The 27,156-nt window shown below is 46.4% G+C and overlaps 1 protein-coding gene across 2 annotated transcripts in view; it reads right to left on the bottom strand.

Moving 5' to 3' along the window:
* Positions 1-25,990, bottom strand: part of LOC147678804 (uncharacterized) — a 111,394-nt gene extending 85,404 nt beyond the window's left edge. The window contains exons 1-3 of one of the 2 annotated variants that reach the window (XM_086946260.1): positions 25,794-25,918; positions 25,621-25,747; positions 23,573-25,581 (exon numbers count right to left, since the gene is read on the bottom strand). In XM_086946260.1, the coding sequence (XP_086802386.1) occupies positions 23,750-25,360 (1,611 nt within the window). In that variant the 5' untranslated portion in view covers positions 25,361-25,581; positions 25,621-25,747; positions 25,794-25,918 and the 3' untranslated portion in view covers positions 23,573-23,749. Of the gene's footprint in view, positions 1-23,572; positions 25,582-25,620; positions 25,748-25,793 lie in introns of those variants that run through there. The other variant, XM_086946259.1, reaches the window with a different exon arrangement.
* Positions 25,991-27,156: the final 1,166 nt, after the last annotated feature.

The raw sequence follows: 27,156 nt of genomic DNA on the forward strand, positions 1-27,156 counted from the left end.
TCCTAGTAAGATAACCAGGTACCGCTGGGTACACTCAGGGGTCTAAGTCCCAAACCCAGAAAGACAGCTCCGGTGGTCAACGCGCTTGCTGCAAGGGCCTGGCGATCTTAATATAATGCCGATGCTAGGCTTGTCTACAGAACAACGGTCAAAGCCTACCACCGGGAAATCCTCCAGAAAAAAAAGGCTATTTCGCCAGGAGAATTGAGGCAGCAGCCAACTCTTGTAAGGAGATCTTCTCGATTGTCAGAGAATTCACGACTCCTCGGTCTAATTCGACTCAGATTGCCCCCTCTAAGTCATGGGTGTCTGCCCTTGCCAATTCCTTCACCAATAAGATAAAGCTGATTCAGGATTCTTTCCCCATGAGGCAGATTGATGCTCCTCTTAGCCCCGTGGATGGGCCAGTTCCACCGATTTCCGCAGGTCCAGTCCTGACGGTGTTTCCGCCATTTTCGATATCCGCATCTTTGGCATTCATGGCTAATCTTAAATCTGGTTCATCTTTGGATCCTTGTCCTGCCAAATTCCAGGCGAAAATGGCAGATATTGTAAATCCTTTGGCAAACCCGCTCTTGAATCTTTCTTTGAGTCGAGGGGTGGTCCCGCAGGCGTGGAAGCAGGCAATGGTCATTCACCTACTTAAGAAGCCCGGCCTTGCCCTAGGGGATCTCGCCAATTATAGGCCTATCCCACTCCTTCCCGCACTGGCTAAGATCTTGGAGAAACATGTACATATCGTGCTCACCAACTATTTGGAGTCCCACGATCTACTACATTCCTCCCAATCTGGTTTCCGCCCCAATTTAAGCACCGAGACGGCGCTGCTGGAGGTGTCTGAGGCCATTAAAGGGGCGCTGGATTTGGGAGGCAAAGTCATGCTTGTCATTCTTGATCTGTCGGCGGCTTTCGACATCGTCCCCCACGAGGGTCTCCTCGCCAGACTTTATGAGATCGGTCTGAGGGGGACGGTGCTCAGCTGGTTTAGATCTTTCCTAGCTGACCGCCGACAAACGGTCTGGGCCTCTCCGAGCTCCGCCGAGATGCCGCCACTGGGAGTCGGAGCCCCTCAGGGCTCCGTGCTGAGCCCGACTCTCTTTAACATCTTTATGACCCCTCTGGCCACATTGGTGGAGTCTTTTGGGGCCTTGATCGTATCTTACGCCGACAATACCCAGCTCCTCTTTTCATGTCAGAAAGGAGAAGAGAGTATCCGTGAGTGTCTTGGGGCTGTTTTCAAATGGTTCCAGCTAAACAGCCTCAAGTGAAACTCAGATAAATCTCAGTTACTCTTCTTCGGCTGCTTATCTGGCCCAGAGTGGCATGAATGGTGGCTTGCTGACATGTTCCCTCCAGCACACTCGTCCCAGATAGCTAAGAATCTGGGGATTAGGATCGACAACGGGCTGACATTAAAATCCCAGGTTCTGGCTCTCTCGGGAACCTGCTTTGGCCTCCTCAAGATGCTCCGGAAGTTCTTCCCCCTGCTCTCGGAAGAGCACAGGAGGACTACGGTCCAGGCATTAATCGGCTCAAGATTGGATTATTCCAACATCCTATATCTTGGCCTACCGGAGTATCTCCTGCAACGCTTGCAGGTGGTGCAGAACGCGGCCGCGTGGGCTATCTTTGGCCTCCACAGACGCGCCAGAGTATCCAGCCTATTGCAGTCGCCCCATTGGCTGCCCAATTGGAAGCGGATAGAGTTTAAGGCCTTGACACTGGCCCATAAGGCCCTGCATGCCACGGGAGCTCAGTATCTCCAAAGGAGACTTGCCTTTTACCACCCGGCTCGTTCTCTGAGATCTGAGTCTCTGTTCTTAGCTGTGGTTCCCCGAGTAAAAAAGGCTCGCATTGGAGACCGCTCTTTCAGGCTGCGAGCTCCGCAGCTTTGGAACTCTCTTCCACTGTCACTGCGCAGTACATCCAATCTACTGGCCTTCAGGAAGGGCCTTAAAACATGGCTCTTTGCCCGATAGTGTTCTTTTTTGCCAGTGCTGGATCTCTCTACTCACTGCAGTAGTTCTGTTCTATGTTGTAGATGTCTGTCTTTTCCGGTCACTAATTAAAGCGCCGGGACACTCCTTTGGAGTAGCCGTGCGCTATAGAAGACCAACCTAACATCTAACATTTGTGCAAAATCTGAAAGCGGAACGTTGAGCATTGTTCGACCAACAGAGACTTTTGTGCCTCTGATGGCAATGTATCCGAATTAGTAAACTACACCTGTTGCTTGCAGTGCCCAAGAGCACCTGCTGCTCAAGACAATGGTGTGAAAAATGAGGCGGCTTGAGCAGATTCTGTCGACTGAGTTGTTCTATTCCCATCTATTCATCCAGTCACCCATCCATCCATTCACAAGAAAACCTGGAGGCGCTTTAAGGAAATTGGATCGCGTCATTCCTTACAAGCCAATTCATCCATTCAGAAGAGGTGCGCCCAGAGTCCTTCACTGCCATTTTCTTTACTACATCAGGGTATTACAAATGCCTGCTATCAGCAGAGTTACAGAATAAAACCCAGTACATTATATATGCACGTATAAGGATTGAGCAAGGACTGGAGACCAGATTTCGAATCCCAACTTCCCTGTTTGAAGCCCTGTTTAATCTTGGGCAAATCAGTGACATAGCCAGTGCTTCAGACGCCCGGGGCGATCCTTCAGATATCCGCCCGCTTAGAGCCGGTAACTGGGGGAAGGGGGGTGTTAGGGTGGGAAGTCGGGTGTAAACGGACGACGAGCAGCAGGCGGCGGTGGATTGGCCGGGTTTAACTACGCTTCTCTACTTCACTGCCCAAGGTGAAAGCAAAGGTCGGAGGTGATGCGTGCCCATCAGGTAATACATCTACAGCGTATGTGCCCACCCCACAGACGCTTTACATCAGCACTTGTTTTGACGCTTTACATCAGCACCGGTTTCGTCACAGGCAGACACATTCATTTTTGTTATGCACAGGGAGATTAAGTGATCAAATCACTTAATCTCCAAGGTCGACCGCCGCAGCCATTAGGCCACATTCTCCCATTTATATATGTATAAGGGGCTTTCTTTGAGTCTCTTGTGGCTGTTCCTGGCTGGTTAAAGATGGCGCTTACATGTTGCCACCTTCAATGTAAGAAGCGTACAGCGCTCATGATGCTCTGTGGGCTGGCATGGTGCTCTGCAGGAGACTGGCATGAAGGGCCTCAACTCCTGCCCAAGCACAGCCACACGTTTCCTGACTAATGTGCGTTGTGGCAAACAGTTCAGTTTTTATTTAGCATTTTGGTCAAACTACATATGAATAATGCAACATAAGAAACACTCCCAATATAAAACGTTGGAAAGCAACTAAATTAACTGTGTACAATAGGTGATACAGAGTGCATTCTACGAGCATACACACAGGTCCATGCATACTGCCCATCATATATAGGTAGGCGAATTACTATTTTTTCTAATAATAAATCATCAGGCTGCAAAGTGATCGCATGTTATAGAGAGAAGAAGTCATATTTTAAAATAAGTACTCACAAATGCAATAGGTTTGGACATGTAAGGTTTTAGGTTCAGTGTCTGACTGCCCTCAGTTATTGAAAAATGCAGTCACCAGTGTATCGCTTGTGTGCATTGTCAATTTAAATAAATGTGGAAAAATACTAGCTGTAGTGTCGTCTTTTACTCTGGCAAAAATAAATGTGGATAAATACAGAAAAAATGCCCAAAAAATAAATATGGATAAATACAGACGGAAATGGCAAAAAAATAAAAATACCATAAAACCGGGAGCCCTAATTATAATTTGCTTTTCGGACCTTGGATACAAGTTCAATTTTGCAAAGTCACGTATTGCCCATTTGGCAGTTCTCTTTGTGGGTTAGGAACTCATTAATGATGGGCGAGGCTTTACTCCCCACTTCTTGGAGGAATGTGCACGTTTGCAACCCGCTTGCTCGTTGAGGAAATTACAATCTTTGCTGGTTTTTTTAAACTTCGGAAGGACATATATTCCAGACTATGCCCAGCGAATTAAACCACTTTATGCTTTGATTCAACCAAGGTTTACTTCTGCTTGCTGGCTCCCGGAACATACTCAAATTTTACTTTCTTTGCAAACTGTGCGCCTTTACATCGTCCCATACAATGAAACGTGCTGTTGTTGTTTTCCCTGCCCCTCCTCCCCGCTACCGCCTCCCAGCTGCTGACCCTCCCACGCTCCGCCCCCTCCACCCTCCATTTATGGCCAATGCCTCCACGCGCAGCGTCCACGCGCTTCGGACACGCCGAAGGTGCGCCAAAGGTAAGCCCGTCTACGCCCGTCCGCGCCTGGACCGCGCCCAGCGCCAGACCCTCGCTCTGCCCACCCCCGCATTACCTACGATGCAGCCACCCTCCTAGCCCTTAACCCCGGCCGCGCCCCCAACTGCGTCCAAGCCGCCCCTGGCCACACCCATGGACCTTTCTCTTGCTACTCCTGCAAATTCAGCGGCACCGTCAACATCTCCGCTCCGACCACACCACAGATTCCCGACCCCAACCACCTAGAATGCATCCTTCTCAACACCCGCTCGGTCCACAGGCACGCCATTGACCTTTGGAACCTACTAGACACCATCTCTCCAGACGTCGCCTTCCTAACGGAAACATGGATGAACGCCTCCTCCGCCCCTGACATCGCCATCGCTATCCCTGACGACTATAAGATTACACGCAAAGACCGCACCGACCAAACAGGAGGAGGAATCGCTATCGTCCACAAGAAATCAATCCGCATCTCAACCAGCTCTGACGCCAACCTCGCCAACTCCGAACACCTTCACTTCCAGATCCACATCGACCCCAAGACCACTCTCAGAGGCACCCTCCTCTACAGACCACCAGGACCCCGCGCAAAATTCAGTGAAGACATCACGGACTTCATCACCCCACACGCGCTCCCCTCCAAAGACTACATCCTCCTGGGAGACCTCAACTTCCACCTTGAGAAGATCAACGACCGCAACACCGCCACCCTCTTAGACAACCTCGCCAACCTCGGACTTAAACAACTGGTCACTTCCCCCACCCACATCGCAGGTCACACACTCGACCCCATCTTCACCTCTAGCAACCATGTCTCTTTCAACCACACTACGGAGCTCCTCTGGACTGACCACAGCTGCGTCCACTTCACCTACAACAAGCCGAAACCCATCATCCACCTCCAACCAACTCTACAAAGAAACTGGAACAAAATCACCACGGAACAGATCTCCTCATCGCTCCTTCAAACCTCCCCAGCCCTCTCTTCTGACGCCAACGAAGCCGCCTCCAACCTCACCCTTTGGTTATCCAACACCGCAGACACCTTAGCACCACTGAAAAAACGCCTACACAAAATCAAGAAGGCCTCATGGTTCAACGAGGACCTCAAGAAATCCAAGAAACTATGCCGCTCCCTTGAAAAGGCCTGGAAAAAAGACTCATCCACCAGCAACAAGGACGCCTTCAAAAACGCCATCCGTACTCACCACCAACTGATCCGAAAAGCCAAAAAAACAGCATTCAAGGATCGACTCGACAACAACGCCCACAACAGCAAGGAACTTTTCAACATCGTCAAGGAATTTTCCAACCCCTCGGCCAACTCCAACGACATCACCCCCTCTCAAACTCTCTGCGACTCCCTAGCCTCTTTTTTCCACAACAAGATTGCTGACATCCACAACAGCTTTGACAACCAACCCGGAAGCCAACCCACCCTACCATCAGCTGACTATCTTCCCCCCGTTAACACCCTCAACGCCTGGAACCCAATCACCACTGAGGACACCATCCGCCTGATGAATTCCATCCACTCTGGATCCCCCACAGACCCATGCCCTCACCACATCTTCAACAAAGCAGACTCCGTCATAGCTCCGCACCTCCGAGACGTCATCAACTGCTCCTTCAACTCCGCTACCTTCCCAGAAGACTGGAAACACGCTGAACTCACCGCTCTTCTGAAAAAACCAACAGCAGACCCCACCGAACTCAAAAACTACCGCCCCATCTCACTTCTTCCATTCCCGGCCAAAGTCATCGAGAAAGCTGTCAACAACCAGCTCGCCGCCTTCCTCGAAGCCAACAAATCCCTCGACTCCTCACAATCTGGATTCCGAGCCAAACACAGCACTGAGACCGCCCTCATCGCAGCAACAGACGACATTCGAACTCTACTGGACAATGGAGACACAGTCGCCCTCATCCTCCTCGACCTCTCTGCAGCCTTCGACACAGTCTGCCACAGCACCCTTTTACAGGGCCTCAAAAACATCGGAATCCAAGGAAAGGCACTGGAATGGATCACCTCGTTCCTCTCCGGAAGAACCCAGAGAGTCCGCCTCCCACCATTCAAGTCCGAGGCCTCTGAAATCATCTGCGGCGTACCACAAGGATCCTCACTCAGCCCCACCCTCTTCAACGTATACATGAGCCCCCTCGCGACCATCGCCCGCCAACACAACCTCAACATCATCTCTTACGCGGATGACACTCAACTGATCCTTTCTCTCACCAAGGACCCCAGCACCGCCAAAACTAACCTACACGAAGGAATGAAAGAAGTCGCCGAATGGATGAAACAAAGCCGTCTGAAACTGAACTCAGACAAAACAGAAGTCCTCATCTTAGGTAAATCCCCCTCTGCTTGGGACGACTCCTGGTGGCCGGAAGCCCTCGGAAAAGCACCCATCCCGACAGACCACGCACGGAACCTTGGCGTCATCCTGGACTCTTCACTTTCAATGAACAGACAAGTCAGCGCCGTATCCTCATCCTGCTTCAACATCCTTCGCATGCTCAGAAAAACATTTCGCTGGATCCCCACCGAAACAAGGAAAACAGTCACCCATGCTCTGGTCACGAGCCGACTGGACTACGGAAACACCCTCTACGCAGGTACCACCGCCAAACTACAGAAGAAACTACAACGAATCCAAAACGCCTCAGCCAGGCTCATATTAGACATCCCACGCAACGAACACATCTCTGGTCACCTTAAAGACCTCCACTGGCTACCCGTCAATAAGAGGATCACTTTCCGACTGCTTACCCACGCACACAAATCACTCTACGACATCGGACCAGATTGCCTCAACTCTCGACTGTCCTTCTACACCCCCTCCCGCCAACTTCGATCTTCCAGCCAAGCATTCGCCACTGTCCCTCGCATCAACAAAACCACCATGGGAGGCAGATCCTTCTCATACCTGGCTGCCAAAACATGGAACTCACTCCCCGCTTACCTTCGCCTCACCCAGAATCACCTAGCGTTCAGAAAACAACTTAAAACGTGGATATTTGACAAATAACCCCCCTCCCCTCCCCAAGCGCCTTGAAACCCTCTGGGTATGTAGTGCGCTATATAAATTTTATGACTTGACTTGACTTTCTCAATACATGGTCCGACAGAGAAAATTGGAGTTACGTATTTATTTCGTGTTTCACTATGTGATGTGGTTTCTACAGACATACATACTGATGACTGGGATGTTAAAGCTGTTCATGCATTGTTTAATGATTTGAAATATTATGCCACATTTAAAACTGAAGATTTGTATTTGAATTCGGCCAACTACGAAGATTTTTTTTGCTTCCAGCACTATGGACATAATTTTTTTAACAACACAAAAAATGTGCAACCTGTGTTTAATTATACCCAATGGGAACACTGTCCTACTCCCGTACAGGGGAGTTCTCAAACACTAATGAAGAAGTATACATATTTTACTCTCACACACCAGACAGTATCGCCCACGAGTTGCTGTACACGCTGTTGCACCGAAAGGACCTATCAAAGCCCCTTCTGCAACGAAAAACGACGTTCTTCCTTAGGCACTTATTGGCCTCGTTAGCACACCAGCGAAATCCTTAGTTCAAAGATCGACCAAACTTCTTTCTTTGCACTACCTCAGAAGGGGCCAAGAGAATCATTGTATCTTGCCTGCAGGATCATTTAATGGAATGATCACCGACCTGGGTTCCTAAAATAAGGATCAGAAATTTGAATATTAGCAACAAGACCTGAATGCACCTAAATTGTGGGCGTATTCGATCGCTTTGTTCTGACCAAGAATCTACATATAGAATACACAAGGTTTGGGAACCCATTTATCTCGGAACCTCAGCGATAACAGATCCGTTTTTTTGTTAGGGATATGGAAAAAAAGGTTGCAGCCTTGAGAAAGTTACGTCCAGTAACGAAACACGTGTCTGCTGCCTTTTTCAACTCTTCCTGCTCAAAGTGAAGAACCTTTCAGAAATATTGTTGTTCACTAATATCCTGTACTAAATCACTAAGTATGCATATTGTACTTCGTCAGCATGAACTGTATAGAGAGAAAAAAATGGAAAGAGCTTCAATACTGATAAGATATTAAATTACACAGTCAATACAATGATTTGATGTTCTCTTTTCTTGTAATAATATATGTACTGTTTATATTTCTATATCTGTAATATGAAACATTGAAAATCACTATAAAGTCAGGGTGCCTTAAGCGGGCCATGATTGAATAACTATCCCAAAAATGTGTATGGTATTAAATATTTGAGTGCCGAGGTACAACCATTGTTAAAAGTATCTAATAACCAGTGCTCCAGGAACACTCGTTGAGCCAACATCCGTGGTAGTGGGAGGTTATTGCTACCTTGAGGGGCACCTTAACTTTGAAAATATAAAATCTTTTGAAATAAGAAAATCAGAAAATCTTTTGTTGAATTTGATGTACGATTGTCAAAACCAAAACTACCATTGCTGTGACATTGTGATACATATTTTACTGATTATAACCCTGCAAATCCTGGCTCTTACTTCTTTAAATTATCGATATCTGTGTCTACTAATTTGAAGCTCACTCGTACTAAATTGATTTACAACACTTCTTTTCGAAATGAGTTGGCCGAAAAAGGTTATGACCACTGGAAAGACACCGCTGACCTAAAACCGGTTTGGGGTTCACGGAATTGGCAAGTTAGCGGCTCTGATGCCTTACATCGTGCCTGCCTCATTCTTAATCAAATTTTATTTTTTAATAATTCCATTTACCAGACATCTTGCCTCGGTTTGGCTTCCGTTCAAAATTTTAAGACACCATCAGTTCCATCCCTTGCTAATTATTGCAATTGGAACACTTTTACGAACTACTCCATAGTCGACTTACAAGCTATGCTTGCAAACAAGTCCAATTACATTTCTGGTATTGGTCCAATGGGTTGGTTAATTTGGCCCCTAACTTACAAACCTTGCCAATTACGCTTTTATAATATCACTCCTGGTCTCACGTTAACACGTCCGGACCCTAGATATTCTGTAGATCACTATGTCACTACATACTCTGTAGGAAAACTAGGCCAGCAGTGGCTACAAACTTCCACATTGTCCACTGTGAAAATGCACCTTTCACTTCTGTCTGATGATATAGACTGGGCTGACTTTTGAAAGGCCCTCGTAATCCAAGGTCCAAAAGGTTTATATATGCCACCTACAATGACATTTGGAAGATTTCACAAATGGAAGCAGCGCTTCGGCTGCGACAACTTGATCAGCCCAATTTAGAACAAGTATTTGCAATGCAATAGGTCTCGCATTTACGAGAGTTTGAGCTATTAGCACTGTAAATGACAATGCTTTTTATTTATGTTGTTTTAAAAAAAGATAAATAAAAGGCATTGTCATTGGCAATGCCAATAGCTTAAACTCTCGCAAATACGAGACGGCCTATTGCATTGCAAATGCCAGCGCATGTGCTATAATTTCTTTTGCAGAGGGTTAGGAGAGAGTGTGTCTTGCCTGCAACACGTTGGGATTTCAAAACCTCTAGTTCTAAACGGGAAAACTAGACTGCAATCCGCATGAAGCAAACACTGCGATAAAAACAAGGGCAGTGGCGAAGTGGCAGATGACGTGGGGCACTGCACAGCCTTGCAAATGAAATTCAAGAAAAACTACCCCGGCCCGCCCTATATTACACCCCTCTGCCCCAGCATTACAGTACAGTCACCCTAACAACCTCACATGAGATCACCTAGTGCAGCAGAAGGGTCATACTTGGCGCCACGGGAGGGACGCCCGCAGCACTAGAAGCGTGTCCTCAGCAGCAGTAGGCGTGACAACCTCAGCAGCGATAAAAAGAAGCGCCCCTTTAGCACTGCACAAGTATGTCCTCAGCTCAACTGAAGAGCCCCAATGGAGCCGGAAACACAGGAGCAACAGGCAGGGGAACTCAACACTAAAGGAGAGTCGGCCTCACTAAGGAAGAGAGACACTCAGGACTCTGTAATACTACAAATGAGACAACTTCAGTATACTACAGGACTGACATTCATTGCACTGCAGGACAGACAGCCTCAGCAACACTACAGGAAGTGCACACAACACTACACAATATTGACCCACAGCACTGCACAATATACACCTGCAGCACTACTGGAAGGATAGTCTCAATAATACTTATAGAGAGACAACCTGCAGGGAAACAGCTTCAACAACACCACCTGCAGTAGGGGAGACTTTATTCTTAGTGGGGGCTTACCCAGGGGCTGTGGCCTCTCCTCAGAGAAGCACTAGTCACACTTGATAATGTAAGAGCAGCCTGCTCACAGGCCCCTCGCATTCTCCCAGGTGACAACGTCCTTCCTTACCAGGTCCTGGGCCGCGGGGCTCAGGCAGTTCTCCGTTTCCTCCATGGTGGCCTCCACTAATGCTGCGAGTTAAGCCTTCCGTGCCGTCGTCCCAGTGCCGGGCAGACCTGCTTCTCCTGACCCGTTGCCGCCTCGGTCCAAGGTGAGCCTGTGGTCCAAAACTTCCAATGAAGCCAACCTGCCCACCTCACCTCGCTATGCCTACTTCACATGCGTACAGCCTGTTCTACACTGCAAGAGCTGTCTCTTCTCTTGGGCACTGGATTTCTGCCTCTCAAACACGTGGTGTCCGAACCCTGATTAGGGTCGGTTATTGAGTACATTAGAGACCCATGACATGACTTGTGTGGGGGACGATCTATTCACACGTGCAGCTTTTCTTGGCTTCCTGGATGAATGGGACACCAGTGCAGCTGCACAGCGCTTCCTGCAACATAGTTACATTGAATATCACCCAAGTTTGCTGCTCAATCTTCTGGGTGCACCGATCTATGAGGAACGATTGCTCCTTTAATTTACTTAATTGGATGGCTTCTAGTTTTTCCGCTCCTGATGACAATGCTTTGTTGGAAGGAAATGCATTTTTCTGTTCGCAAACTTTAATGGATTAGGTGATCCTCCTGTCCATCGGATTTGTGTAACGATGGGGAGAAGAAGTCTGTTTCCCTCTCGTTTTGCCACAAAAGAACCATCTTTCCTCCGTTGGCCTAAATTGAACTACGACATGCTGGATTTTTTTTAACTCGGTTTTACTTTTTTCTCAGTGGTTTCGAATTTCGAAAACTACCAGCTTCTTTTCCTTACCTTCTTCACACCTTTTTCTCGCTGTACCCGGAGAGGTTGAGAAGGAAGCAAATCTCTGGATCAGCACTAGGGTCTACAAAAAAAGTGAGTGGGCGTGACCCCAAGAAGTGTGGTTCAGGTCCCCCTCAGCAGAAGGGGAGGAGGGGGTCCTGGATAAAACAGAGAAGTTCTCAAAAGGGCCCAAAAGAGTTTGGAGGGAAAGGATTCCCATAAACCTTTTGTGGTCGAAGTAAGAGGTTCTAATGGGAGGCAGCCAGGGTGACATTTTTCCCATCTAGGGGTTTTGACTAATTAGTAAGGGTGCAAGCGGGAGACTCTGCCTGTCCCAGGAAATCACCCACAGGGGAACACTCCACAGAGCCTTGTTGAGGGAGGGGTATGTCCATAGGAGAAGAGAGTAGAGCATGTACTAGTGTCCCTTCAGTGGGAGGTGGACCCAGACAGTAAGCTGGTAGTCCCTGGCAGTGGGAGTAGTCACTTAGCCAGATCACAGAGAATGGAATCCCTGTCACTGCTCTGAGGGTAACCTGCCAACCACACCATGGTGGGGGAAAAGCTGGTTTCCACAGAGCAGCATCTTTATTTATATTATAAGTGTACTCCTGAGGTGGATTCAGACTTAAAGCGCCAAAGTTAGAAAATATAATCTTGGACTAGGATGATCTTGGTTAGGGTATCTGGCATGCACTCCATCGAAGTCTGCATCAAATTGCGCCTAGTTCCCATTCGACCACAACCCTTGACTATCACTGGCATTGTGTGCTTCTGGGCACAATTTCTACTTAAAACTGGAAAAATTCATATCTCCGGTTCCCACTACTGGATGTTTGTTATTTGATTACATTTTAATCTATTTTTCTAATTTGTTTTGGGCTTTTTGTTGTTTTGCATTTCAACGTTATTGCTATTTAAGTACTGCACAAATACTTTACACATTGCCTCAAAGTTAAGCCGGTCTGCTCTGTGCCAAAGCTACCAGGGGTTGAACTCAGGTTTACTTTAGTCGTTCACTCAGAGGACTGAGATTATTACTTGAGGTGGGTACTTAACTACCTCAACTAATAACCCAAATTTCTTACACACAGAACACCATCCTCTTTAGTTCAGCCTCAAATATATGGAACTTCCTTCCAAAGTAAGAGGTAAAATCACACAAATATTTTTAAGAAAGGCTGAAAATATCTTCCCCTTATTGGATTGTAAAAATACTCTCAGTGTTGCGTTTCCAAGTTAAGTAGATAAGGTAAGTCAAACAACCCCATCTGCTTATTAAAGCCAGCCTAATTGACACAATATACTATAGTGAGGTGTTAACCTGCAGTGGGATATGTATATTCTCTTTTATTTAATGTTTCAATCCTTGAACAAGGCCCTGGCCCAGTATCCTATTACTTCTCAATCAAAGACCAGACAAAACATCTGCATACATGTTAGCTTCTCGCTTGTCTACATATTGTATACAGAGCCACCAAATTTCTCTCTTCCCATTGTCTCAATGTAGCTCTAAATTTTCTTCTGTAAACCGGACAATAAAAACAAAAATCAAGAAGTGGAAGGAACCCCAGATAAGGATCAACTGCTAAACCTCTTTGTGGTAGAATCCCTTCAAACCTTTACCCAATTCATGTAATGTAGACACATTCAGAGACTTTTTTTTACAGAAACTTGCATCAAACAAAAGACGCACAGAAGACCACAATCAAGAAAAAGAAAGACAACAGAGACAAAACCACAAGAAGGAAGAAAGAAGACAAATGCAATAGAGAAAAAATAAAGATATCACTGAATTACAAAAAGAAACAGAAAAGCAACTAATCACAGTGTACAATCTATTAAATAGACAGTTACAAGCAGAAAAAACTACTCAAAGGGCTTACCCTTGTACCTTCTGAACGCACAAATTTCTTTTTTTAAGTTAAAATTGATTTAAATTGATTAGGCATTTGAAACCGAAGAACAAATGTCTAAGATGGCCACCCCACAGAACAATGAGTTCCAAATGAAACATCACATTCAACAATTCAAGAGCTTGACGATACCCAGACAGACATTTCCTGAGATTACTCTGATAAAATAATTCTGTAGGACATACCATTCAGGCTCAGTATCGCAACAGATCATATCTCTGAAAGCTGTTCAAAACCTCAATCCACTTTCTTCATAAAACTACCTAATAAAGATGTAATTAACATCTTGCAGCGCTGCATGTTAAAGATTTCGATGACCTAACTTTTGACAGAAACACTCCTAACTTGACATAGGACCAAACCATATCAATAATATTTTTGACAGAAGAAGTGAACATAGTCATCAGAGCTGAAGATACAGGGGAGGCCATAGCTGTTTAGAACTATGCAGCTTAGACTAGAGAAGCCCTCAATCAAATGAAGGACTTGTTGTGCTACAGACATGTGTCCATTTCAGAACTCAAACTTGAAAGTAAACTAAAGGAAATACTTGCCAATTGGAAAGACCAACAGCTTCTTAGAAAACATTAATATAGTACTTTAATAACATGAATATCAAGGTGTCAGTCATGTATTTTTTATCTAAAATTCACAGAAGCCCTACTCAACCACCAGGGATACCAATAGTATTGGGTACTGATTCAAACAGAGAAAAAAGTCCTATCTTAGTAACATCTACATTACATCATTAGTTTATGCTACCATTAAGGACACAAGTTTTTTTGTAAATACATCTATAACATATCATTGGAAGGTGGTATTTAACAAGTTTTGAACATCATACCATACAGGAAGACTCCAAACTGACACTCCGTTAGAGGTCTCATTCCGAAACACTATAATCACCAGAGATATCTATAATCAGACCCTCCAGGATATCGCGATTTCGCGATTTGCCGCGAAATTGGCACTTTTTAAAAAATGCCGCTATTTTTACAAAAATACCTGCGAAATCGGCATTTTTGTAGAAATCGCGACATTTTTCGCTATATTCTGGGGGTCTGGTTTATGTGGCAGATACTCAGCACCATTAAAGCTTCACAGCGGGATGGCAACCCTCACACCTGCCGCCCTTGATGACCTGTTAAGAGGTGCTTCGAAGGTGACTGAGAGGGAGGGGCTGCAGGTTCAGGAGCTGCGACATCTATTCACATGCAAACAGCCCTGAATGTGTCATGTCTCTGCTATTTAGAGGGGGGCTCACACATTCCATTTCTACCCAGGGCTCCAAACATCCGAGACTCGCCAGATTACACCCCTGATTACACCAAGGCAGCACATGGTTCTCTTCACGGAGCCTAATTACGGTCACTAAATTGTTAGCAAACCTCGGTTCTTCAAACATGCAGTCTATAATTTAAGAGAATACAGAAATGGCACAATCGCACCCACACTGATTAACAGAGTATGGAGGACAATCAGTTCAATCAGTTCTCTTAGAGTATCTCCTGTAAGTACTGTACATCACAGTGGGGGGTGGCATTTTGGACAGAGAGCCTGTCTTCTCGTTGTCTTGTGCAGGAGGGGGCGAGGAGCACAAGATGATACTAGAATACTGCATGCCCACCCCTGTGCCCACCCTGGTGGATCCTGTTTCCTCTCCTGTGATGCTCCTGCCCTCCCCTCAGTGATGGCTCCTGTCCCCCCATGTGGTGGCTCCAGTCCACCCCCCCCGCCTGTGACGGCTCCTGTCCCCCCATGTTGTGGCTCCAGTCCACCTACACCTGTGATGGCTCTTGTCCCCCCCTGTGGTGGATCCTGTCTCCGCCCTGGGTGGCTTCTGTCCCAGTCCTGGAACGGCCCCTGCAGCGAGGGTGAAGTTCTTGATGGGCCTCTTCTCAAAAGGGCTCAGCTCAAAATTAATATGGAAAGGTCGGCGAGTAAGTAAGTGAAGGGATGGGTGAATGTCTGGATAAATTAGTGAAAGGGTGAATGGATGAATGAAAGATTGAATAAATGGATTATGAGAGAGGATGGATGGATTGATGAGAGGGGAAGGATGGAGACAAAATGTAAATAGCTGGATGTATGGGTGGAAGGGTAGCTGGATGATGGAAAAGATGGATGAGGGGAAGGATGATGGATGAGGAGATGGATGGATGGATGGAGGGGAAGGATGGATGAGGGGAAGGGTGGATGGATGGAGGGGAAGGATGGATGGATGGAGGGGAAGGATGGATGGATGGATGAGGAGATGGATGGATTGATGGATGGGTGAGGGGGGAGGATGGATGATGGATGAAAGGAAGGATGGATGAGGGGAAGGATGGATGGATGAGATGAAGGATGGATGAGAGGAAGGATGGATGGATGAGGGGAAGGATGGATGAGAGGATGGATAGAGGGGATGGATGGGTGGGTGAAAGGATGGATGGATGATGAAGGGATGGCTGGATGGATGGTTGATGAGGGGGTGGGTGAAAGGATGGATGATGAGGGGAAGGGTGGATGGATGGATGATGAGGGAATGGATGGATGATGAGGGAATGGATGGATGATGAAGGGGCGGGTGAAAGGATGGATGGATGATGAGGGGAAGGATGGATGGATGATGAGGGAAAAGGATGGATGGGTGATGAGGGAAAAGGATGGATGGGTGATGAGGGAAAAGGATGGATGGGTGATGAGGGGATGGACAGATGGATGGATGGATGATGGGTGGGTGGAAGGATGGCTAAGTGAAAGGGTCGATGGAGAGAGAAAGGGAGGATGGATGGATGACTAAAATAGTGGATGGGTGGAAGGATTAGTAAGTGAAAGGATGGCTGGATTGGTAAAAGGGTAAATGGCTGAATGGATGAGTGAATGGATGGATGGGATGAAGAGTGGATGATAAGTGTACAGATGGATAGGGTGAAAGGGTGGATGGATAATGGAGATGAGTGAAAGGATGGATGAGGGGATGGATGAAGGGATGGATGAGTGAAATTATAGATGGAAGGATACATGATGGATAGGTTTGCAAACAGTTGAATATGTTTGGAAATGGCTGGGCTTACTTATATACTATTGCGCGACCTCTGATGTGTCTGTAAAACGTACCTATTGTCCTGAAGTTTTGTCCTGAATTTTGAGCTCCTGTCCTGAATTTGGGTCCTGAATTTTGACCCTTTGTCCTGAATTTTTACACTCACCGTCCTGAATTTGCACCAATGCCAGTTGGTCACCCTATTCGCTGGCTTGGAGACGGAGCGCCGTGCAGAGATGTCTGTCCCTCAAGATAAACAGACAGAACCACTCAGCCGAGAGAGCTGAGGCTCACACGGGACGGGGTATCTGCAGAGGCGCGCTGGACAAGGGATGAAGTCAGAGGGTTGAGCTCACCTATTGCAGACCATTTCTCCCTGGGAGTGAGCCATGGGAAAAATCCTAGAGGCGAGAAATTTAACACGGGCGTCAAGTGGCCCCATGTCATGGGTGTCAACTTCAACCAGTCCCCGCTTTTAAATCGGAGACGATTTGCAGGCTGACATTTTGCAACGAAACTACAAGTACCAACATGCAGTTCGCTACTGTTTAACAAGTGACCACTTGGCGGTTTTGACTGCTCTTTCTCTAGTGGTTAGGTCTGTCGAACGGGCATCCGGTGGGATAACAGTTCGTGTTCAAAATACACTGTACTATTTAACGTGCTTACTAATAAAATGGGCGATAGGTATAGCCATCATTAGTGCAGCAGGTACAGTGGCACCAAGCTCTAAGGCTATTGCAAGACACAAACTGACCTGCAATGGTACGCCTCTTCTGGTGCAGGGCTCTGCAACGTGACGCATCTCGGATATGCGTCACGTAGTAAATACCCCGCACCATGGTGCATCTTTTGCGCCGCCGCTGCGTCACAAAAGTGACGCAACGGGGGCGTAAAAGCAGCGCAAGGGGCTTGCAAATCTGCCCCAAAGTGTCTACATTGTAAAGAAACTAAATATACATAGCTTCATGTTGTTAAATAACTTAAAAAAACTAAGATATCTGTGTTTGTTGTAGGAAAAATGGCTACAAGAAATGCCGCAAAATTGCCGCTAAATTTCCATATTTGTGCCGCTAAATTTCCATTTTTGTGCCGCTAAATTTCCATTTTTGTGCCGCTAAATTTGCTAATCCATGCCGCTATATCCTGGGGGGTCTGCATAATGGATGCAGACCATTACATTACATGTTTAACATGCATGCAGGTCTCAAAATGTTGACACAGCATTTATCCTTCTTGCCGACCCCCTCATCATTACAAGTATACCACGAATTCAAGACACATTCAACAAGTGCAGTTCTATGCTGCCTATTATACAGCCTTTTTCTGTGAAGCACTAAAAATTCCAACGACAAAGGTTTATCATGAAATGTATTACTTCTAAATAATAACAGCCTATTATTCTGCCCTGATGAAGCAAGGTTTAAATCCTAACCGTCAAGACACACTTCTTAGCTATAGTTTGGCTTTATAAATTCACAAACTGCATGTGGCGCCACCTTCCATTAAATCTCCTCAGTAGAGTAGCAATGATTAAAATAATGGTCCTACCTAGTTTATTTTATGTACTGCAAAATTTCCCGCTTCATATTCTAAACCTATGGTTCAAAGACGTGTCATTGCTCTTTTATTTCTTCCTCTAGCGTTGACATCCTCCTCGACTATACAGGGCACTTGCTGATCAGTGTATGAGGGTGGGATTGGGCAGTGAACATCCACCTGTATTATTGGGCCTCCCAGCTTCTAATTATTAACGACTGGCTGACGGGTGGTTGGAGCGACCCGGCTTATCCGTTGAAACGGCCCTCAATGGTGTGATGGACAATATGTAAGGGTTCCAGCTTCCTCTTTCCCTTCCAGTGTTCAAATGAGTGGTCTTTATGGTATGGAGAGCGGCTCTTAGTTTTACAGGTTGGAACAGGTGCCTCATGGGGATGACCACCCAGTGGCGAGGCCGCTGGTTAACACACTGAACACGACTTGAGTTACTGTCTCGCTGGTATCAGATTATCATCACTACTCTGGCTGATATTTGGCACAGTCACAAATATATAATTTTAGTGACCTTCAAACGTACTTCTCACTTTCCACCTCCCAGTTTCGCCACCTCCAAATAAGTCCCTTTCCCCTTACACTGCAGAGCTACATGATCTCCCAGACTTCAATCCCCTTGAGGCCCACCTGCTCCTCGGGAGACTTGGGCAAAGATTGGATTTCCCAACTATATCGAGCCCTGGTGGATAATGCACTCAGGTTGTTGGACCAATTGCATCACAGGGGGGAGGGATGGGTTGGTGAGCTGGACGATGTGGAGTGGCGTGGCGTGAGGCTTGTAGGACTCCTAGGGAGCTGGTGTTATCCTCCAACTCAGACTAATCCAATTCCATTATCTCCATCTTACTTAGCTGACCCCCCCAGCGATTGGGTTTTGGGTTACTTCTTACTAATATCGGCTGCAATCTGTGCCATGCCAAAGAGGGAGACTTCTTCCACATGACATGGAAATCTCCCAGGATTATACCATACTGGTCTAGTGTGGGCTCCACCCCTCCAACGATCTTGTGTTTTCCCTTGCAATTACAACTCAAAGTAGCATTGCTGGGGGTAATGGACAGGTTGGGAGGGGTCCTGTGGTGATCAAAGGATGACTGGACTAGCAAGATTAGTTGCAAAGAGACACTGCTTGCATTTGGAAACAACAGTCTCCACCGACCCCGAAGCAATAGTGCACTGGCATGGACTTGTATGCTCAGCTAGAAGAACCTATTTACACTGCCAAGAGCTGCCCCGCTTAATTCTCTATTGTGGAAGTACTGCGGCTTGTCTTCGACGTAGAGATCTTCGGTGTCGCATGTCAATTTAATGTGTTGTCTTTGTGGAGGGTGAGGAGATGGAGGATGTGAGCTTGAAGGTAAACATTGTTTACCACGAATGTGGAACAACGCGTGCCATTGCAACGCAGTCGTTACAAAACATGCCATTACAACATAAGTCGAAATAACAACTTTTGCAACTACTGTTGCACAGACTGGAGTTGGAATAGTACATTATAATATTTCAACATCCAGCGCCACCCCAGAGGATGTCGCTGTTCCGACTTGCGTTGTAATGGCATGCTTTGTTACAACGTGAATTTTAGAAGAAGTGAGCAATCCGAAATACCCTTGAGGGCTTGGGTAATAAAGTTGAAAAGGTAAATTTGCCTTCAAGGGAATTTATTCAATCTATATTTTGGTTAGTTGAAGTTGTTCTGAAAAGGACCAGTCACTTGTCCTTAAAGTGAATATATCAACAATTTGCTAGTTTGAAAAAAGAGCATTGCATCAACATATAACATGTAAACATATAAAACAAAGACACAAGGTGTATACGAAAAAATATATCTTTATCAAATAGCTCAGTCAAAGAAATCAACTACATATACAGATCAATAAACAAATAAAAATTAGGACTGTAGGTACACACATAAGTAAAAGAGGCGGGCGGGGCTTAAAGCCCGTTGGTGGCTCCTGAGACAGCTCCGCCGGACGGGAGACTGCTGTGACTGATAGCGGGCTGCCAATGACCCTAAAACGGACGGACTTTGCTACATAGGTCGTCGGAACATGTCGGGACCTCCCGGCGGGTGTTTCCGAGGTCTGGAACTGCCTGAATAAGCAAAAACGGAGGTGGACGGAGCGGACCTCGGACGACCTCCCAAAATGGCGGTGACCGCGTTATGAAGTAACGGACCAAACGAGCACCCCATGGGCAATATCTGCGCCCTCTGGTCATCAGGGAGGATACAAGAGGTGTCCGCCAATAATGTGGCGCGGAAAATCGTGTGCAGACCTAACAGACAACGGACCGTGAGTAAATTGCGATATGCGTTCCACGGAGCGCAAGATGGCGGCCAGCGTGAAACGCACAAAAGTAAAGAGCTCCATGGCAATGTACGGACATTAAATGTGTGGCTCTCTTGCACTAAACTAGCGACAACGTTGATCTGCAACTGCCGGCAAGCCCAGCACCCGGGTCAAACCTTTCTCTGGGGCGCCTGCGACTATCGACTGTGTGTCTGCCCACAAGGAACCACGGAGTACGGCGGCGGCTTACTCAGGCACGCATGCTAGAAACACAAGAGACATTGCGGTGCTGCTGTGGAGCGAACTGAGGGTTAGCAGCCATTAGGGACGTGATCGAGCAGTGTCAATGTGGCGATGTTGGACAATGCGCGGGGAAGGTCGGGACGACAGTAACATCGGTCGTATCCCCCTGTGCGTGGTAGCAATATGCGACCGTGGGCTGCCATAAGAGGTGTACCAATATTGGCATAGCAACCAACGCGCATCCAGCGGGCTGCCCACGCCATCCAACAGGGTTCTGTATGTACGGCGAAAACCATGCTCGGTGGAAGTTAGCATAGAGCCTCTGCAAACAGGCAAAGCAATATTCTGGGAGACAGCCCCTACTTCTCCCCAGCCTCCTGCCTATCCTGCGGCCCTCTCTCAGGCTGTCGGGGCTGCCTCCCGTCCGGCTGCCGCTTTGGGGGCCTCTGCCACTTCCGTTTTGCCCTGTGGTCCTGCAACATGCCGGATCTCCTGGTTCACCAGCTGCAGTGTGTTGTGTGTAGCCCCCGATCGGCAACAATCGCCTGACTCCAATATGGCGTCCATTGTTGAAAACGGCCGACGGAGCCGATCCTGGATATCTGGGGGTGTACAGCACCATCGGGACAGAGGTGAGCAGCGGACCACGCGCTTCCAGGGACAAACCTAAAGGGATTTTCTCTCTCTGCAGCAAGGACATAATTAACACACGAGGGTAATCACCCAACCGTTGCTTTGGACTGCCTTTCTCCCCCCGGACTTGCAGCACTCTTCCTGGACTTTCAGACTTGGACCTCTGTGTTCCCCGCCATTTTCTCTCTATGACTCACTTCTTCTTCTACCTTTCTACTCCACCTTTTTAGCGATCTCTCACCTCCCCCTCTCTGTCCTAGTGACCTCTCTATTGTCTCTCCTGATGCCTACATGTGACTATCGGCCTCCCTCTCTGGTTTGTCTCACTTTCCTGCCCTTCTCTGTCCCTCCCTTGGTGATGTGACTTTAAAACCAGTCTTATCCCCTCCCTATGTATATAGAGATAACTCTAATCACTAGTATATACAGTTGATGTGACTCTTAGAGTATATCCATGTGTATCCGTCATGACTTCAAACAAATTAGTTGTAAAGGGGCAGCTGAAATTCCAGGAGCCTAGTCCCGACAGCTCGACGACTTCGGAGGGCTGGAAGTGGTCCCCCGCTACACGGCGGAGGAGGGCACTGGACATCGAATGCTGTCTTATGTAAAGCGCTTTGATAACCTAATCGGTTCAAGATCCTGAAATGTGCAACGTAACTGATTCTATGTAAACTGCTGTGATAACATGTAACGGAACTGGTGCTATGTAAAGCGCTCTGATAACCTAATCGGTTCAAGTTCGCGCTATAGAAAACTCTAAATAAATAAATAAATACAAGGTGACACAACAGAACCTAGAAAGACACCTATCCCAAATCACATTGAGTAAAACAAAGAAAGGGATAAGGTGTATAGTCGACGTTTCGGTTTCTTAGGCGTTAGTTTGCTGAAACCATCTCCAGGACTGTTATTAAATTGTGGTCTGTATAGAGATATTGTTATCTGTTTATAAAATATCGTGACTGCATCCCATGGATGACTTTGGATCGAACTGTCTTTTAAAATCTATTAAAATTGTAAAATTGGATCTTGTCAATCACCGGTATCAGAATCAAACTCGTCCCAATCGAACCCGCGTACAGACGAGACGTTCTTAAACTCTACTCTGTCCGAGTACTAGGTGGCGCAGGATTATTAACTGCTCTACGTATTACCGACTTCATTTCATATTCATTTGTTTGATTCTGATACCCGTGATTGACAAGATCCAATTTTACACACACGGGATGTTTCGTGTCCTTCTGTAATTTCTGAGTTCTATGAGGAATATCTATGAGGAATATCTCATCTACAGTTTGAATTATCACGTGAAGCCCCTTGTCTCACAACTAATAGATTTTAAAAGACAGTTCGATCCAAAGTCATCCATGGGATGCAGTCACGATATTTTATAAACAGATAACAATATCTCTATACAGACCACAATTTAATAACAGTCCTGGAGATGGTTTCAGCAAACTAACGCCTAAGAAACCGAAACGTCGACTATACACCTTATCCCTTTCTTTGTTTTACTCAATGTGATTTGGGATAGGTGTCTTTCTAGGTTCTGTTGTGTCACCTTGTAATTTACTTATGTGTGTACCTACAGTCCTAATTTTTATTTGTTTATTGATCTGTATATGTAGTTGATTTCTTTGACTGAGCTATTTGATAAAGATATATTTTTTCGTATACACCTTGTGTCTTTGTTTTATATGTTTACATGTTATATGTTGATGCAATGCTCTTTTTTCAAACTAGCAAATTGTTGATATATTCACTTTAAGGACAAGTGACTGGTCCTTTTCAGAACAACTTCAACTAACCAAAATATAGATTGAATAAATTCCCTTGAAGGCAAATTTACCTTGTTACAACGTGGTCCTTGTAACAACTGCATTGTAATGGCATGCGTTAAAAGCCACTGAGTGTGCCTACTCAATATTAAAGTGCATTTCCTTTCCTTCTGCAACGTTAATGTGCCTCAAGTTTCATCAATTTTTCTATAGTCCTCGGATCCCTTAAACTAAGATTATCTTTATGTATTATTCGCAAACCTTCCTCTTTGTTTGCATTTATCCACCCAAAACAGTTTCACTATCATATCATCACAGATTATGTTCCAAAATCTTTAGTATTTGATTAGAAAAGACATTTGTCTATCCTAGTTTTGGCCCTTTTTTTATCTGTGTGAAATGCTTCACATAATGAACAAACTACTTTTAAGTAAACCGCACCAATTATCCTGCTCTCACACACTACAGTTGGGTTTGTTCTTAACAAAGCAACACAATAAATTAACAGTTGGTGTTTGCCCTTCATGTCTTCAGCATGCAAATATCTACTGAGACAAGTGTTGCAGTGCTAAATAGCCCATGCTGGATGGGAATTTAGTAGATATGTTATAGCAACAAAATTAGCTCATTGAAACAAAGAACTCATTTGAAAAACAATGCCTTAAGAACTTACTTCAAACACTAATAATGTTGCAATTCTTTTTTAATTTATGCAACAACAACAAAAACAGGATTTCACTACTCACAAATCAGTTCTAGTAACTAACATGTAGGAAATGAAACAAATAAAAAATATGAGACCACCCAAATCCAACCAATACGAATTCTATGGTCATTCGTTAATTTTATTTGCTTACTTGGATTACTTTCCGTGCCCTATCCCTGGAATCAAGAATGTACTATTTCTTTCACTGGGTGGGTTCTTCTGAACCACTTCTGCAAATGTGGGCATACTTATCTCATCCGCTTCAGGTAACGCCTCTGCTGCCTCCTCACCAGAGTCTGATGAAGCCTCTAACTTCTCATTCCAATCTAACAATGGAGACACCTCCTCCTGCTCTTCACCAACCTCATCTAAAACTTCCATCTTCTCACTGACTTCAGCTAACATGTCTGCCTCCTCCTCCTCCTCCTCCTCACTAGCTTCTGCTAACATGTCTGCCTCTTCCTCCTCACCAGTCCCAGTCAAAAGGTCTTTCTGCTGCTCCTCACTATTGTCTACTAATATCTGGGTCTCGTTCTCTTTTGCTAAAACATCAGTTCCAGATTCACTCTGCTTTCCAAACCAACGCATTTCCATGGAACTGTGAAATCTTGCCAAAGATTTAAGAATTGCGTAATCTCCCTTAAGGAAATTACCACCAGACTTTTCTCTGATTTCATGTATGGCTTTTTCTGCACTTGAGAGGTCGTCGAAGAAAACCATGGCTCTGCTACTTGAGGAATTAAACAATACTTTCATCAAATTTCCAAACTGACTAAAATGGTGAACTAAAGATGAAGGTGTGAAATTGGTCTTACTAAGACCATAGACAAAAATGCAGTGTGAAGAAAAACTATCCCCAAACTTTTCCTTGAGCATACTCCGGGAAAGGAAGAGTCCATTCATTTCACTAATGGCCTTATTAACACTGGCTTCGTCGTTAAACTGCACAACACCATAGTTGTAAAGCCCGGGCAATTTTTGGACCTCAATATACAATATCTCACCAAACCTATTGCAGTAATGATAGATGTTAGTCCGAAAAACATTCTTATTCAAATTGCTAATAAACAGTGTCCCTGATCCCTTCTCTGCAAAAAATCCATTGACTTCTTCAGCTGTGTTGCTAATAAACAGTGTCCCTGATCCCTTCTCTGCAAAAAATCCATTGACTTCTTCAGCTGTGTTGCTAATAAACAGTGTCCCTGATCCCTTCTCTGCAAAAAATCTATTGACTTCTTCAGCTGTGTGTGATTGAATTTTTTTTTTTTTTTTTTTTTTGCATGGCCACACAGTGACATCAATTTTCGTGCCAAAGAGACTTGTCCCTTGGGTTCCTGATAAAGCACTGTCACGATCAAATACAAACTTGTAAAACACCATGGCATTACGTTGCTCATCCTTTCCGTTGACATGAATTGAAGTAATCTTTCCATACTTTCCAAACATGTCCTGAAGGGCTTTTTTAATTTTTTTCACTGAACAGTTTCTGGGGAAAGGTTCAACTTTTAGGGCAGGCGAGCGCTGCAGAGTCGGTTTTGTTCGGTTAATCAAGGGTATCGACAACCCAGAAGCTGGTGTGTCTCTCTGGCGGTTCATCCCTGCAGGAGAGCACTCTGTGCTGCGACTGGTACCTGCTGGAGATTGGTTTCTGCTATGGCCCACACTCATGGGAGGGCATTCCCAACCCTGCCCTCGTCCTCCAGACTTGTATCCCTGGTTCTGGTTTTGGGATGAGATATACATCCTGCCCTGGTGCACCACAGGCATCTGCAAACTCACACCTGGGTCTATGTTATTGTGGCCCCCTGGCTGCGGTAGACCTAGCCCTGGATGCTGAGGGCCCAGGCCAGGCCCCGGTGCCCCCAGCTGGGGCTCTATCCCCGCGTGTCCGCTGTAGAGTCCGCTATGATGGTTGGTCTCTGGGGCTCGGGGCCCGGGTCCCTGCTGAGGCCACCAGCCAGGCTCACTGCTGCTGGGGCCCCCGGGAGGCTGCAGGCCGGGCCCTCCGGAGTCAGGGCCCCCGTGAGGCTGCAGGCCGGGCCCTCCGGAGTAAGGGCCCCCGGGGAGGTTCACGCCCAGCCCCGGCCCTCTGCTGCCGGGTCCTCCGGGCTGCTGCAGGCCGAGCCTCGGACCTCCGTCGTACGAGGCCCCCGCCTGGGGGGTGAGCAGGCCCAGCGGGGGGTTGTACTGCGGCCCCCGCGCGGGGTCTCCCGGGGCTCCCCCTGACCCCCGAGCGGGACCGGCAAAGACCTGTCAGTTGAGGCCGAACGACGTGATCGCACCTCGTCCCAAGTCCATGTCCGAGCGCCAACGGAAAGAGAAACAGACGCAGGACTACGCGGCGCCCTGACGCGGAGCGGAGTCCGTCTTCAGTGTCTACTGGCTCTTGTGATCCAAAATCCGTCTTCAGTGTCTACTGGCTTTTCATAGGGGCTAATGTTCGTCTTCAGTGTCTACTGGCGCTTCATGCATTCTAAAGTCCGTCTTCTTTTTCTACTGGCGCTTGGGATTAGTCTGTCTTTTGTGCCTACTGGATCTCCTTGGGAGTCTATTGTCCGTCCTCAGTGTCTAGATCTGTCGTCCATGTCTGAGGGCGCTTCGTGGATTACAAATAATACAAGCACTGGCAAAGCCAATAGGTCTCTGCCATAGCTGCCGAGGTTCCATATAGCCATGTGACATTTTCATAATTTTTGTGTAATTATGAGTAACATTTCAATGACCATGAGTGACCCTTTCTCTCCAGCAAAGTAAATCACTGAAATCTAAATCTACTGGCTCCTCATAGGGTCTAATATCCGTCTTCTGTGTCTACTGCAGCTAAAGGGTCTAATGTCCGTTTTCTGTGTTTACCGGCTCATCATTGGAGTCTATAGTCCGTCTTCAGTGTCTAGATGTCGTACATGCCTGAGGGCGCTTCGTGGATTAAAAATAAAACAAGCAGGAGGGCGCGCAACGCGGCAAACAAGATGGCCGCTCCCCCTTGAGCTCTGCGATTTCGGCGGCGCTTTTCACACGAAGGGACTGCTTCTGGGCTGCATTTCTTGCCGAAAACGGCTGATTTGTGCGTCGGAACTGCCCCCCCACAGCTGGGTGTTTCTGTACGCTGCCTTCGTTATTTTGAGGCTTTAATTTGCACAAATGTTTTTTCCTCGGAAACGGCCAACATTTTTTTTTTTTTCATCATCGTTTTTGGGTGAATTTTTTTTTTTTTCTCTCCAATGATTCAATTTTTAGGGCTCGGCCTCCGTCAACCCTGCGTCAGCAGGGGAGGCGGGGCTTCAAGCTCTTATGTTATAAAAAAAAAAAGTATCTCTAGGGGTCCGGGCTGCCACATTCCTGCCACATTCCTTAGGGCGCGCCCGTGTTTTATGGCATCTGCAGAGTGATTCGTCTTCGCTGTGCTGTGTTTTTATTATCCTTGACGTGATAGGCTTAATGGAATTTGTCGGTCGCCATGTTGGCATTTTGTGTGTGGTTACGCGCACATCAGTGCATTAATTTCAATTAGGAGCTATCAGGGTGCCGGCGATAATGTAATGCAGATGTTGTGGGCGCGTTCA

This window comes from Lissotriton vulgaris, chromosome 12, assembly GCF_964263255.1.
Source record: "Lissotriton vulgaris chromosome 12, aLisVul1.2, whole genome shotgun sequence".
Classification (NCBI taxonomy): domain Eukaryota; kingdom Metazoa; phylum Chordata; class Amphibia; order Caudata; family Salamandridae; genus Lissotriton; species Lissotriton vulgaris.